General features: G+C 34.0%; 1 protein-coding gene across 1 annotated transcript; it reads left to right on the forward strand.

The window, feature by feature from the left end:
* The first annotated feature begins 14,478 nt into the window (after positions 1–14,478).
* Positions 14,479–15,565, forward strand: LOC105042593 (uncharacterized). Its single transcript, XM_010919883.2, has one exon. The coding sequence runs from the start codon at positions 14,636–14,638 to the stop codon at positions 15,257–15,259; it is 624 nt and encodes a 207-aa protein (XP_010918185.2). The 5' UTR covers positions 14,479–14,635; the 3' UTR covers positions 15,260–15,565.
* Positions 15,566–15,990: the final 425 nt, after the last annotated feature.

Below are 15,990 nucleotides of genomic sequence, written 5' to 3' on the forward strand. Positions count from 1 at the left end.
CAACCTCTCTTAGGTGCTCTCCTTCCCCGTAATCTCCGAAGAGAGGATGAAATGAAAATAAAAATAAGCAAAAAAAAAAAAAAAAAGTGATCAATCTATACGGGGAAAGGCCCTATCATTTGGTTTTGTGTTGGTATTTATGTATAAGAATTGAACGGATATAAATATCTTAGCAATCAATCTAAAAACAACGAAATACTGTGCTTCATTGGTTGAGGTAGTCGTTAGGATATTAAGAGATTTATATTTCAAATTCTCTCCCTTGAATAAAAATTTATTAAATAATATAATCAAGAATAAAAAAGATATCCAAAAAACAAGTCTCAAATCCAAATTTTAATTTTAAATCTCAAACTCAATCATAAATCCTATAGGATATACTAAATAGATTCTATTAGGGTTCGGAACCATCAGATAATCAAAAAAACCCGCATGACTGTCATCTCTAGTTCTAACTCCAATGGCTTTAAGGCCAAACCCAAGCCTAAAGGAGGAGATCTCAAGGCCCAACGATGTAGCTTAAAGTAGCATTAAAAGCCAAACCATCAATTCTGAAAAAGCTTGGGTTATATCTTTCATGTGAAAGAATAATTGATTTTTTTATATAACATCAACAATTGCATCATACCTCGCTGAGATCTCAAAGATCTTCGGACTATCTTTTTTATTTACCGACATTAAACTTATAAAGTGATATCTAATAGTGTACATTGGAAAAAAAATAATAAATTATTTTTTTGCATGAAAAATACAATCAGAATCCGATTCCAAAATAACGGCTGGCACATAAATATTCGAAGAAAAATCTAACCTAGGAGATATTATATCATCTCCTTCCTCTGGTCCTCAACAATCTCCAGAGTATTTCAGCTTAAGCCAAAGATATCAATGCACACTCATTGTTACTTGGTTTTTATCCTAATCTTTAATATATAGCCATATGGCAAATGAAGACCAAGATATAGTCATTAAATAAAATCAAATGTGTCCACGTCAACACCTATTAGCTCAATAATGTCTCTATGATTTGTAAGAATAAAATAGAGAGATCATAATCAAAATAGATATCACCGATATCTCAATAAAACTATCTCATATATGCATCGAGTCTTTTAAGGAGCCATCCAAAAACTATTCTTCTAATCAAGCCATATATAATATAATCTCTCTTTGTGATGGTAAACCCTGGCTCTCGATATTAATTTATAAAAAAATCTTTGGAGTATCTCGCTAAATCCTTTGGGAGGAGGCCTCTCAAATGCTCCAGTTAGACAAACCAATGGTCATTGTGGAAGATTTTTAATTCCATAGTTGATAGAATTGGGAGAAGAGGACGTTTTCCTTTCTTATAAGGATTCAAAAGTCAAAGAATTTAAGAATTTCATACATTTACTCTTAATTGGCTTGGACCATTGTCCCCTTCTTTTGACTCTATCTCTAATTGCTAGAATTATTGTTTCTTTTATATTTAAGAAAATTTGGCTCAATGTTGTCCAATCCTGCTAGGAGGTGGTCAACAATTTGTTGTAGCAAGCATAGTGGTTCTCAAAATCCCACATTAGTTGGGACTAAAATAGGAGCCTGGTGCTCCTATAAATAGGCCCTTCTAGTTCTTATTTATAACCACCACAACAAGCTAAGTCTGGGGTTAACTAAGAGAGTATAATCGGAGTCTTGGAGAATTGTGAGGAAGAGAAGATTTACAATTTTGTCCATTCAAAAATTATAGCAGTTTTATTTTAGTAAAGATATCCCTTTCGGGATCATGGATGTAGGTCTGTTTGAGGGACCGAACTACATAAAAATTTTTGTATTATTTTTCTTCTTTTATTCTCTCTATTATTTGTGTGAGTACTTTCATTATCGGTCTCAACAAGTGATATCAGAGCGAAATTTTGATCTAAGAGAGGAAAGAAAAAGGAGCAGGAGTTGCCACATCAGTAGTTCAAGTGGAAGAACAGTCAGCACCATGTCAGTGGGTCTCGACACCATGTCAATATTTTTTTTTGAAAATAGGTTGGTTCTGACTAATTTCGAATTACTGGTTTCATTTTTTAGATCAATTTTTCTATATTTGGCTTTTTTTGTGGTACTTATTGTTGGTTATTTGAGTGAAGGTGTTTAATTAGGGATTTATTAAATACGATGACTACATTGAAGAATGAGATTTCATTGTTTAATGGAATGATTGATTTTACTTTATGGCAATACACAATTCAAAATTATTTCGTGCAGCAGGATCTTGATTTTGCATTGCATGATGAAAAGTCGAATAAGATGAAAGATTCAGACTGAAGTAAAATCCAAAAAAAGATAGTTAGTAAGATTCGGATGGCACTGGCCCCACAAATTAAAATCATGATGTTGAACGAAACATCACCAAAGAAGCTGTGGGACATGTTGAAGAGTAAGTATGCCTCAAAGACATTAACTAACTGCTTGATGATGAAGATAAATCTGTACTCACTGAAGATGGAGGAAGGAGGTAATGTTATTGACCATTCAAATAAATTTAATGAGTTAGTATCTCGACTATTGAATACAGGGGAGATGATTAATGAAGAAGAGCAGGCATTGTTCTTGTTGGCTTCACTATCCAGATCCTACAAACTACTGGTGCAGTCAATGCTAGTAGGAAAAAGCATACTACAATTAAATGAGGTGATGAAGATTTTGAAAGAGAATCATCGGATGATGGAAGATGAAGATTATCCTGGAGAAAGTCGAGTACTAACTGTGGAGAGTTCTAAGAGAGGGAGGAAGAAGAGAGGTGACCAATGTGATGGAAGATCAAAATCTCAGCCAAAAGACTTTAGCACTGTTGAGTGCCATTACTGTAGAGAGTTTGGTCACATCCAGGTTTGCTACCCAAAGTTCAGGGAGGACTTAACAAGCATGAAAGAGTTGAAGGATAAGTCAAAAGGTGATTCTTCCGTAAATATGGTCAATACTGATGATGAACTTTACCTCTCAAACACAGCTGTTATTGAGAGTAATTCTAGCTAAATGATAGATTATGCTGCTGATATCTATATATACACTAATCGAAATCTATTTGACACTTTGCATATTGAGAGAGATTTTGGCTACATTAATGTGGGAAACAATCTGAAGTAATAGATTGAAAGCATTATAAGAGTTCGTCTGAAGCTCCACAATGATAAAATCAAAATAATTCCTAATGTAAGGTATGTGCCTACTTGTGGAGCTAATATTATTTCATTAGATAAGTTTGCTTCACATGGATACAAGTATGTTGGCATTGAAAATTGGTGTAGAGTGTACAAGGATAGAAACTTACTTATACAAGGAAGGAAGAAAGTAAAGAATATCTAATACTTAGATGGACATGTCTTGTCAGCGAAGATGAAAAGCAGCAGAATGACAGACACTCTGAAGATTGAGAAAAGAGTTCGGTTCTTTGACAAAGTAGAGATATGTGAGACTTTTGAAAAAGAGAAAAATTTTTGTGACAAGCATAGTGATTTTTAAAGTCCCACATAGGTTGAGATTAAAACAGGGGGAGTCTGATGCTCCTATAAATAGGTCCTCCTGGTTCTTGTTTATAACCATCAAAACAAGTCAAGTCTTAGGTTAACTAAGAGGGTGTAATTAAGATCTTGGAGAGTTGTGAGGAAAAGAGGGTTTACAATTTTGTCTGTTCAAAAATTATAGCAATTTTATTTTAGTAAAAATATCCCTTTCGAGATCATGGATGTAGGTCTATTTGAGAGACCGAACCACGTGAAAATTTTTATATTATTTTATTTCTTATTCTCTCTATTATTTATGTGAGTGCTTCTACTGTCGGTCTTAATACAATTAAATTATAAAATCCAAGCAACTTTGTTCTCCAACATATGCATTGTAGAAGAAGCTATATGATTAGGCAAACCTTTAGAAAGTAAAACAAGAATGTGGGGGGCAAAATTTTTTAGAAGTTTAATGAAATTAAAACTAAAATTTTTAAGATCCAACAGATAAAAATAGATCTCTATGGGTTATTGCATGCTAATATGCAGTGGTTGCTAGATAAAATTACTCTGTATCACAACTCCTTAGAATGCAAAACAGACACAAATCAATAATTATAAGGAGACACAAAAATATAATATCATGGCTGGATGATGCTAAGGGGATTGGTTAAATGATGAGGCATCCATTAATATATTCCTTTTAGATATTTTATAAAACGTTGGAGGGTAGCTACTAATATTTCTCCCCTTACCTATCTTGGAGCTCAAAGAACTACTACCGTTAACGAGAAAATTGAATTCTGCAAGGAGATTATTATGAGCATAGGTTGTAATGACATTAAAGTCTATAGCATCCAATTGTACATCTGGTCCAGAAGAACTTCTGAAGCTCTACGCGTTCTTTTTTTTGATACACACGGATGATCACACCATTCTAGTGTGAGTACAATCTAAGAAGTCAGAAAATAAAATATCCCGCAAGGTTCATAGGCAAACATCCCCTTGATGTCATATTCAGTCTCTAGTGTGCTCAATAACAAAGGATGCAATTCAATCTACTCCACTATTCACCTCCTGAAGACATGCCAAACTGACACCGTAATGGAAAGATGAAAAAAATTTCAGATATCGTGGAGGAGCGGATGAGCCTCCAATTACTTCGCCTCATCTCTAATCCAACTAAATATTATGACAGAATCATCCTCAATAAAAATTATCTTTATTTGCAACTCCTGTCTAGCACAGATGATATCTATCTAAGCGGCACGAAGCTCTGCTCACAAGATGGAAGGCTCAAAAAGATGTGAGCCCCTTGCAGCCAGCAATCTGGTATCTGAACTTCGGATAGCTCTACATATTCTTTCAACTCCACCATGGAATGCAAGCAAATTGTCTCCTCATTATTTTTTTTTATGTAATAAAATGTCGAGACTTGAACTCAACAATGAGGTTGCAAATGAGAATTTATGTTGATATAAGCCTAGAGAAGGATGGGTTTCAATTACTCATTTACTATTTGTGGATGACTGCATTTTTTTGATCGACAAAGTTTCGTATAAGATCACATAACCTTAAGAGTAATCTTGGAGTGTTGTTGCCAATCCAGACATCGAGTTAACTTATTCAATTGCTTTGTAATGTTTTTACCTCAGATGTCAGATGAATTGAAGATATTAGTATTGTTGGATACTATCGAAGCTAGATAGGTGGATGATTTAGGCTATTATCTTAGCATTCCTTTGCAACATAAAAGGCTTATTATGCAGGATCTCGACCTAGTTTATATTCAGAAAAATATCTAACTTGATGCACGAAACTAGAAGGAGCTTTCAGTGATAGGATCAATTACAGTAAGTGCTTGTGCTCATGCTAGTTCATCTTTTCACAAATGTATGAGTTCTTATTAATTTTGCTACCTAAAGAGAATTATGTAATCATTTTTGTAGAGGATTGAGCTTTCTTATCATCAAAAAATGGAAGGATCTTTTTTTGAACAAGACAATGGGGAGACTAGTTCTGCAACCTGATTGTTTATGGGTACATCTAGTCAACCCCATATATAATTTTAAATTGAGATAGATAAACTATAAAAAAATTATTATCTATACTGTGTGCACCATGTGGCTATGAATGCAGTCAATTATAGCCACTGATTTCTATAGGGTGGTGCACTGAGAAGTGTTTTCGACAAATGAGGCCCACATCAACCAATAGCCATGATTGGTTATGGTCACTATAGAAACAAGAGGTTGTGATTGGATGAGTGCATAGCTATATGATACATGCAGAATAGGCAATAATTTTTGATGAACTATATTTGATCTAGATGAGAAATACTCTACACCATATGCACCATACTAGCAGTGCACCATAGGAACAATCTGAGATGAGGTATAGGGGGTGGGGGCATAATCTGAGATGAGCACATGATAGATGAGGTCCATAAAAATGAGATGAGATAATTGGCATGGTGCACCACCATATGGTGCATATGGTGTAGAGCTTAATTTCTCATCGAGAAAGTCTTCTTCAATTTAAAGGCTATGGTGTAGAGTTTCTATTGGTTGGATAATCAATTTTCAAGTTTATCGGCAATGGCAATGATATTTTCGTCCTATCTATTCTCTAAAATGGCTATTATGATTGTTATGGATTAGGTTGAGAATCACAAGAAGTTTCAATTAACTATCCTCTCGAATGGCATTTGTGATATACTCAGAGCCTTCAATCATGTTTTTCCATGAAGCTTGTGCAAAGTATCATAGAGGGACTAATGGTTGGTGGGTCTGAAAGGGCTATGCTTTACAGGGGAGAGGCATTTAGAATAGAAATTCTTATTACAAAAGCATGGAGAAAAACTACCCACTCCATCCACTTCAAGCTCATAATAGGATGCAGATGTTTATCTAGAATATATATATATATATATATATATATATATATATATATATATATATATATATATATATATATATATATATATATATATATATATATATATATATATATATATATATATATATATATAAAATATTGAACCAGGATGCAAGATAGATTATGCCCCTGCTGACATTGAATGCATCCACCATTATTATTCTTTTGCCTCAAATCTCAGATGATTTAGAGTTCAATTTGGAGGTCAAATAGAATCAATGATGTTATCTAGTGACATACCATGATTCTACTAGACATACTATTTGCTTTATTTCTCATTTGAGTTCAAGCCAAATTATTCTCTTAAGATGGTATCCAGAGAGCTGCTACTCTAAGCAAGTCTTCCTCATTTTCTACCACTATAATAATCTTAACAATCTCACAGTCAGATGGGATAAAGATTACCTACTGGGTACTTACACCTTAGAATTTCTTCTGTTACCATTACGAAGTCAATGACAGCTTGACCTTGAAGCAAATAAGATCTACTATAATATCATGGATGCATGGCTCCCATTCTTCCCATCCATATCTAAGCTAGATTAAATGGATGATGTCAATAATTTTGATGGCCTTTTAGATTTTTCAATCCTTTTATTTCACTTTTGTTGAGCGGATAGATATCTATTTGCCTGCTCTTATGAATTTTTTTATTAAAAAAATTAGAATTTAGGATAAGAAATCTTTGTTGGAAGGAGGTGGGCAGACATATACTCAAAAGAAAAGGATAAAGAGGTATTTGAGAATTTTTATTGAATACTTTATTGTTTCCAACATTTACACCCTTTGCCTTGATACATGGCACATTTATAGCACTCAAATCAATATTCAAGATTTAACTTAATGATAGAAATTGACTTTTAATGACCATGCATGCATTTGCAAAAGAAATAACTCAACATTACAAATATAAATATAAAAAAAATTAAAATAATATAATTTTTCAGATTTTTCAAACTGTATATCTTCCACTAAAATGATCATAACCCTCTATAAAAAATTTAGATTCATACACTACTTTAAGCATTAGAAACTAGATAGACGTAGCTTTTCAGCACTATATTATTTGTCTATAATTATTGAAGTTCTTGATGAGATATTTAGCTCAAAATTAACCATAATAACAGAGAAAATGAATAGCTAAGTTACTTTCCAACAATATCCCCCTTAAATTTGACCTTTTCATTACTCCAAGCTTCATTCATGTATTCTGAAAATTCTTATATTTGAGGGGCTTTATGAAAATATCTTCAATTAGATCAAAAGACTTTACATATTTTAACTTAATTTTTTTTTAGTAATGTACTCTCGAATAAAATGAAATCTTGTGTCAATGTTCTTACTTCGATCATGACAAACTAGATTTTTTGCTAAAGCTTGAACTGACTTATAATCAATTAGAATGTTTATAGCTTTCTCTTATAGTAAATAATATTTTTTCAAGAGTCTTCTTAGCTAAATAATATGATAAACACAAAATATTGCAGCAATATATTCGAACTCATATATAGAGAGTGTCACTATGAGATATTTTTTAGAACTCTATGAAATTACATATCATCAAGACCTTATATGATTTTTCTATCATCAAGATCTCCAGCAAAATCACTATTACACTACTAATTTAAAATCTTTTGAAGATGAATAAAATAGCTCATAATCAAGAAAATCTTTTAAATAACTGAGAATTCTTTTGCTGCCTTTATGTGAGAATTAAAAGATTTTCCATAAAGTGGCTTACAAGCTCAACGGCAAATAAAATATCAAGTCTTGTATATGTCAAATACTTTAGACTCCCCACAAGACTCTTGAACAATGTAGGATCTATCTCTTTTGAATCCATCTTAGACAACTTTATACCACACTCCATGGGAGTATTAACCGGCTTGCAATCTAGCATATTGAACTTCTTAAGTACTTTCTTTGTGCATCTTTCTTATGAGATAAAAATTTCTTCTAATTGCATTACATCAATTTCCAAATAGTGGGACATAAGATCCATATCGATCATTTCAAATTCCTATGCCATAGCCTTCCTAAACTATTCAAACATGCTTGGATTATTATCGATGAAGACAAAATCATCCATATAAATGCATACAAATAATAGATCTCTATTTTGCTCCTTCACATAAAGTGCATTTTCATGTCAACATCTAGTGAAGTCATTTTATTGAAAATATTTATCAATTCAGCTCTTCTATGTTCTTGGCACATACTTCAATCCATACAAATCCTTCTTCAACTTTAGTACTTTATCTTCGTACCCTTCAACCTCATATCTTAAGGATTGTTCGATATAGACTTCTTCAAGATAGCCATTAAGAAAAATGGACTTAATGTCTAATTGATGAATTTTCTGATGATTATAAGCTATAAATGAGATAAACAGCCTAATTATCTCTAATCTTGCAATAGGAATAAATATCTTTTTACAGTTAATGCCTTCTCTTTATTTGTATCTTTTAGCTGCAAGCCCTATGTTATATTTTGTCACTTTATTCTTGATATTTTTCTTGACTTTGAACATTCATTTGACTCCAATTATCTTCTATCCTTTTGGTAGACTAGCCAACTCTCATATCTCATTTTTCTCTATAGCTTGTATCTCCTCATTCATAGCTTGGATCCATTTATTTTCTTCCCTACCTTCTTTAAAACTCAAAAGTTCAACATCCGTATAAAAATAAAATAAAGTAATATTATTTAACCTTTCAGTTTCATTATAAATATTAGCAAGATTTCTATATTTTTATGATCCTTCACTTAAATTTGATATGGATGAAAGTAAGGATGTTGATCCGTAAGAGATAGGAGTTGGTAAAGTTGGTGGTGTGGTAAGATCTTAAAAAGCTTGAATGGTTGAATCTTCTTCTTCAAAGTATGAAAAAAAATCATATGATTTCTTCTCTTGTGAACTCCTATCCCATGATACCTTTTCGTCAAACTTAACATCTCTACTGATTATAAACTTTTCATTACTTAGGTTGAACAGTTTATAGTCTTTAAAATTTATATTATATCCAATAAATATGTACTTCTTACGTCTATCATCAAGCTTAACTCTTTTTTGGTTAAAAATATATGCATAAGCAATGGAGCCAACGACACGCAAGTGTGATATACTCGGCTTGCATCCAATCCAAGCTTCTTAGGGCATCACATTCTTCAAGCTCTTGGTTGAATAGCGGTTAGAAAAATAAAGCACACATAAAACTACTTCAATTCAAAATTTTTTTAGTATCTTCTTACTCTTCAACATGCATTTAGTCATATTTAAAGTTGTTCGATTCTTTATTTCAGCTACTCCATTCTATTATGATGATTTGAAAATTATTAAAGGACGACGAATTCCATGTGTTTCACAAAAATTTTTTTAATTCTTTAGAAGTAAATTTATCTCCTCTATTAATCCTTAAAGCTTTGATTTCATAGCCACTCTTCTTTTCTATAAGTGCTTTAAAACTTTTAAATGCCCTTAAAGCTTCAAATTTATTCTTTAAAAAATTAACCCAAATCTTTCTACTATAAATTATCAATAAAGAGCAAAAAATAGGAATTTTTACCAAATGATGGAGGTTTGATGGGGCCACATATGTCAGCATGGACAAGTTAAAATGCCTTGGTGGCTCTTGAGTTAGCTTGCTTTAGGAAGTTCTTTTTTGAATGCTTGCCAAGTAAACATGCTTAACATAGTTAATTGAGATGATCAAATCCTGGCATACTTAATACCATCTTCTTCTCTCCTAAAATTTTGAATCCTCTAAAATTTAAATGGCCATATCGCATATGTCATAGCCATGATGAAATTTTCATACATATCTTCAAATACATGGCTTCAACAGTTTATATATTTAACAGGAACAACCTATTGTTTGTCATAGATACTTTAGTAATAAGATTAACATTTTGATCTCTCAATCAAATATTACAATCTTCTATATAAACTTTGTAATCCTTCTCTAGAATTTGCCCCAAACTTCAAATATTACTTCTCAGCTTTGGAATATAATAAACATCAAACAGCATTTTATGATTATCATTTCTTGACTGAATTAAAATTATACCTTTGACTTTGATTTTCACTTTGGATGAGTCTTCGAAAGTTACATGCCTAACAATGTTGCCATCAAACTTCATAAATTTACTTCTATCATCGATCATATGATTGCTCTCTTCATTATCAGTATACCACGTATGTTTTTTATTTTTATTTTTTTCTTTAAGTGTAAGCAACAAAATTGGCTCCTCCTCTTCTTCTTTATTTTCAACAAGATTTGTCTCCTCTTCAAATTTTTTGCTATAGCATTTTCAAGAATAGTGACCAAACTTGCTATAATTATAATATTTAATATGAGACTTTTTATATTTTTTTATTATTTTTTGTATGGTTATTTTTTCCTCTTCCTTTACCATATCCTCTTGAGCAATTTTGATTTCTGTTCATATAGAAAGAATTTTGTTTATCTCTTCCTTTTTCTTGGCCATGACCACGACCACAACCTCTTCTGCATCCATGGCTCCTTCCACCTGCTTCACAAGTATCTTCCTCAATTTTAAGAGAGAGTTTTGCTTGCAAGACTTGCTCCACAGGTTCATATTTATTTTTATTTATTCTTTCTTCATATGTAAGTAGAGATCTATTCAATTGATCAATCGATATGGTCTCCAAATTTTTAGACTTTTCGATTAACACCACCACATACTCAACTTAGAATTAAGTGAGTAAAGTATCTTCTCAACTATACGAATATCTTTTGTATCTTTACCAAGCCTCTTCATCTAGTTGACCACCATCAGGACTCTCAAAAAATAATCCAAAATAGATTCATTCTTTTTCATATGAAGTCTCTCAAACTCCTTTGAAGGTGAATTTTCTTCACCTTATCTACTCTTTTGATGGAATTTTGGAGGATTCCCCATGTAAGTTTATTTGGAGTTGGTTGCATTTACCATCTTCTCAAATATTTCATCATCCAAGTTTGGATGGATGATTGTGAGAGCATATTGATCTTTGCTTCTTACCTTTTTCAAAGCATCTTTTTGGATCTGATTTAAAGTTGCTTCATCTTAAGGCTCATTATAGCCTTTGTTAATAATCTTCTATACTCTTTGAGAGAAAAGGATAGTCTTCATTCTAATTGTTCAATTGTCAAAATTATCTTTAATGAGTCATGGATATTGAAAGGAAAGTATAGCTCATTTTGATGACATCTTCTCCAAAGAGCAAGGCCATGATACCACTTTGTTGAAAAGAGGTAGGCACATATATACTCAAAGAGAAGGAATAGGTATTTGAGAACTTTTATTGGATACTTTTTTATTTCTATATTGCATATGTCGAGCCATGGCAAAATTTTCACACATTTTCAAACACACGGCTTCAACAGTCTGTAGATTTTACAAGAACATCCTATTACTTATTATAGATGCTTTAATAATAAGACTAGCATTCTGATCCTTCAATCAAAGATTACGATATTTCATATAAATTTTATAACCCTTCTCTAAAAGTTGCCTCAGACTTAAAATATTACTTCTTAGCTTTGGAATATAATAAACATCAGACAACATTTTATGACTATTATTTCTTGACTGAATTAAAATTATAATGTTGTTTTTGATTCCACCGGGGATGAGTCTATGAAAGTTACATACCCACCAATATTACTATCAAGCTCCATAAATTTGCTTCTGTCATCGATCATATGATTGTTTGCAACAAGACTAGCTCTTTAAGTGTAAGCAACAAGACTAGCTCTTCCTCTTCTTCTTTATTTTCAATAAGGTTTTCTCTCCTTTTCAACCTTTTTGCTATAGCACTCCCAAGAATAGTGATCAAACTTGCGACAATTATAACATGCAATATGAGACTTGTCATACATTTTTTTCATTATTTCTTGTATAATTGCTTCTTCCTCTTCCTCTATCATATTCTCTTAAGGAATTTTGATTTTCATTCATATAGGAAAATTTTTGATCATCTCCTCCTCTTCCTTGACCACAATCATGACCATTACCTCTTCCACATCCATGATTCTTTCCACCTCTCTCAGGAGCATCTTCATTCATTTTAAGAGAGAGTTTTGCTTGCAAGACTTGCTTTACGAGTCCATATTTATCTTGTTTATTTTTTTTTCATATGCACAAAGAGATCCATTCAATTGATCAATCAACATGGTCTCCAAATCTTTGGACTCTTCGATAGCCACCACCGCATGCTCAAACTTAGAATTAAGTGAGCGAAATATCTTTTCAACTTTACGAATATCTTCTACATCTTCACCAAGCCTCTTCATTTGATTGACCACCACCAGAATTCTCGAGAAATAATCCAAAATGGATTCATTCTTGTTATGATGGTTATCGCGAGTACCTCGGATCAGTGCTATATCACAAAATATTTCAAATTCTCGGATCATCAACACGACCGCTGATCACCGTATGAGCTGAGGAGTCTATCTCTATGCTGAGTTGAGGCATTCCCGAGGTCTAACCTGTATATGAATTACTCGCTGACTTATCTCTTCAACATATGCGATAACTATCTATCTCGAATAGATAAGATCTGGTATAACCGTCTCCCCTGATCTCGTGGGAGTAATTAAGGGCTAAATTATCTCATCTAATTTAGCATGTCCCACGATCCGACAATTTCATGATCGTGCAATCTCACAGCTAACAATCCAGCTGTCCGACATCCTTCTATATAAACAATCAAAGCCCCAAAAATCCAGGAGTTCAATCAAATCCCTCTCAGAGAATCCGTTGCTACTCTCTTGTTCTCTATTTTTTTGACTTGAGTGTCAGAGGATCCTTGTTGGAGCCATAACCTCCAATTTGGGACTTGTTTTGTAGGTCACTCCAATGCCAGCATCTCTACTTGAGGACCAGATGTCCGTCATCTAACTCCAACTAATTTCAGCAGCAACAATTCTGTTTCATGCGAAGTCCTTCAAACTCGACCCTTAGAGTTTGAAGGCAAACTTTCTTCGCCTTATCTACTCCCTTGAAAAAATTTTAGAGGGTTCCTCATGTTTGTTTAGAGTTGGTTGCATTTGCCACCTTTTTGAACATTTCATTATCTAAGCTTTGATAGATGATTGTGAAAGCATATTGATCTTTCCTTCTTGCCTTTTCCAAAACATCCTTTTGGGCTTGATTTAAAGTTGCTTTATTTTGAGGCTCGTTATAAACTTTGTCAACAATCTCTCATATTCCTCGAGAGTCAAAGATAGCCTTCATTCTAATTATCCAATTGTCAAACTTATCTTTGATGAGCTGTGGATAATAAAAGAAAAGTGTAGCTTCTTTTGACGATATCTTCTCTAAAGAACAAGGCCCTGATACAATTTTGTTGGAAGGAGGTAGGCACACACATATACTCAAAGTGAAGAATAAAAAGGTATTTGAGAACTTTTATTGAATACTTTATTATTTTCAACAGTTATATCTTTTGTGTTGATACATGGTATATTTATAGCACTTAAATGAGCATTCAAGATTTAACTTAATGATAAAAATTGATTTTGAATAATCATGCATGCATTTGCTAAAAAAATAACTTGGCATTACAAACATAAATACAAAAGAAAATAGAACGATATAATTTTTCAAAATTTTCAAATAAATTGCACATGTTCCACTAAAATGATAGTAATTTTTTTGTAAAAAATTTAGATTCATATACTATTTAAAATATTAGAAATCAGCCTGATAGATACAATTTTTTAATAATATATTATTTATTCATAATTATTAAAATTTTAAATAAAATACTTAGCTCAAAAGTAATCTCAACGACAACAGAGACTATCAACGGTCTTTACCTTCCAGCGGAAGGAACCCACTCTTCCCTGGTTGCTGCGGACGGCTGCCCCCAAGAAGCAGACCCGAGCTGTGGAGTGAGGACAAGAATTCATGTTGACAAATCTTCCCTTCGGTATGTACGCGTGTCCACTCACGGGGAAACGAGAAAGACGAGAGATTTCCGAGGGCTTTCGGCGCGGGAGGAGAGCCGAAGCTTCCTAGTCAACAGAAGACTTTATATTTTAATAAGCTGATCAGATGGCAAAACTTCAGTCTCCAGGGTTCAATCTTCTTCTAGCCTTTCTCTTCTTCTCCCAAGTCTTGGAGTCCCGACTTAAAACGTCCAGGAGCCAAAAAAAAAAAAAAAAAGTTCCATAATAGTCCATACCATTTTCAGCGAAAGCAATCCAACCACCATGTCTGAATCCCAAAACCACGTCGTTCCAATTCCCGGCCCCCCACCAGAAGAACAGCATCAAGAGCCAAAAGAGGGCCAGAACCACGTAGTTCCAATTCCCGGTCCCCCACCAGAAGAACAGCACCAAAAGCCAAAAGAGGGCCAGATTTTCTCTCCGTCTCCAGTATTGGAGCACCGGCGGGGATGGGAGGGCAACGACAGCAACACACTGATCGTGGTGGCGACTCTGATCACGGCGTTAACGTACCAGTTGGGAACCAACATCCCTGGTGGCTGCTGGCAGGACGACGAGCATGGTCATGTGGCGGGGGACCCCATCATGCGCGACAAGCACCGGAAGCGGTACTGGCTCTTCATGACCGCCAGTTGGGTGGGCTTCGGCAGCTCCATGCTCATGACGGTGTACCTGCTCACCGGAGTGCCGGTGGAGTCTCGCCGGGTCCGGTGGCCGTTCGTGGTGGCTTACTCCAGCCTCATGTTGACCTTCATCACCTCGCAGCCCAGGACTTCGCTCGCCATGGACCTGGCCCTGTGGGTCTGCCTCCTGCTTTTCCTGTGGGTTGCCATCAGCTTTAAAAACTGGGAAGAGAGAGTGAAGAATTCATTCAAGAGGACCCCTTGATGTAGATGATAACCGAACATGAAACTTTTGAGGCTAGCTAAGAGGACTTTGAGCCTGCCGATCGGTATACATAGATACATATTGGTGTGCACATTCCATTCTAGTATGTAACAGGAGAGAAGAAGGAAACTATGTGCCATGAGGCGGTGTTGTGTTGTTATGATTATTAGGACCATACAATGGTAGTCTATTTCAAAATTAACCAGTTGAATAAATTTTTTTCCTGGGAAATTGTCAAGTAATGGCTACTTTTATGCTTTGATATATGCAATCTTGTTTCCATTTGTTTTATTTGGAAGCCTCTACTTTGCAATCTCCACCTTATGTGCTGACAGAAGCTTTCAAGGCATCTTCCTCATCCCAAGGTGCCAATTTGATGAAAGACTGATTTATGTTGATGGATAATAAATATTAGCTAATGTGCTTATACACAGGGAGTCGCTAAATTCCTTCTATGTTTCACAGCTTGGAGGATGGGCGAGCAAACTTTTGAACTCATAATGAAGCTTCTGCCTCTCAATCTATCTATCTATATATGTATGTATATATCAAGTAAAATTTAGATTCTTCCATTCTCCCTGAAAATTGTCCTATCAATTTCATTCCTTTCAAGTCTAGTCATAAAACAGAGTTTCTCATACTGTAGAGTGGTTCTCATTCTTTTATGAATTATAGTGAAAGAGGAATTTTACATGCAAAAAGGCTCCACTTGGTCACTTGGCCAATCCTGG

The sequence above is a fragment of the Elaeis guineensis genome, chromosome 4, assembly GCF_000442705.2.
Source record: "Elaeis guineensis isolate ETL-2024a chromosome 4, EG11, whole genome shotgun sequence".
NCBI lineage: Eukaryota > Viridiplantae > Streptophyta > Magnoliopsida > Arecales > Arecaceae > Elaeis > Elaeis guineensis.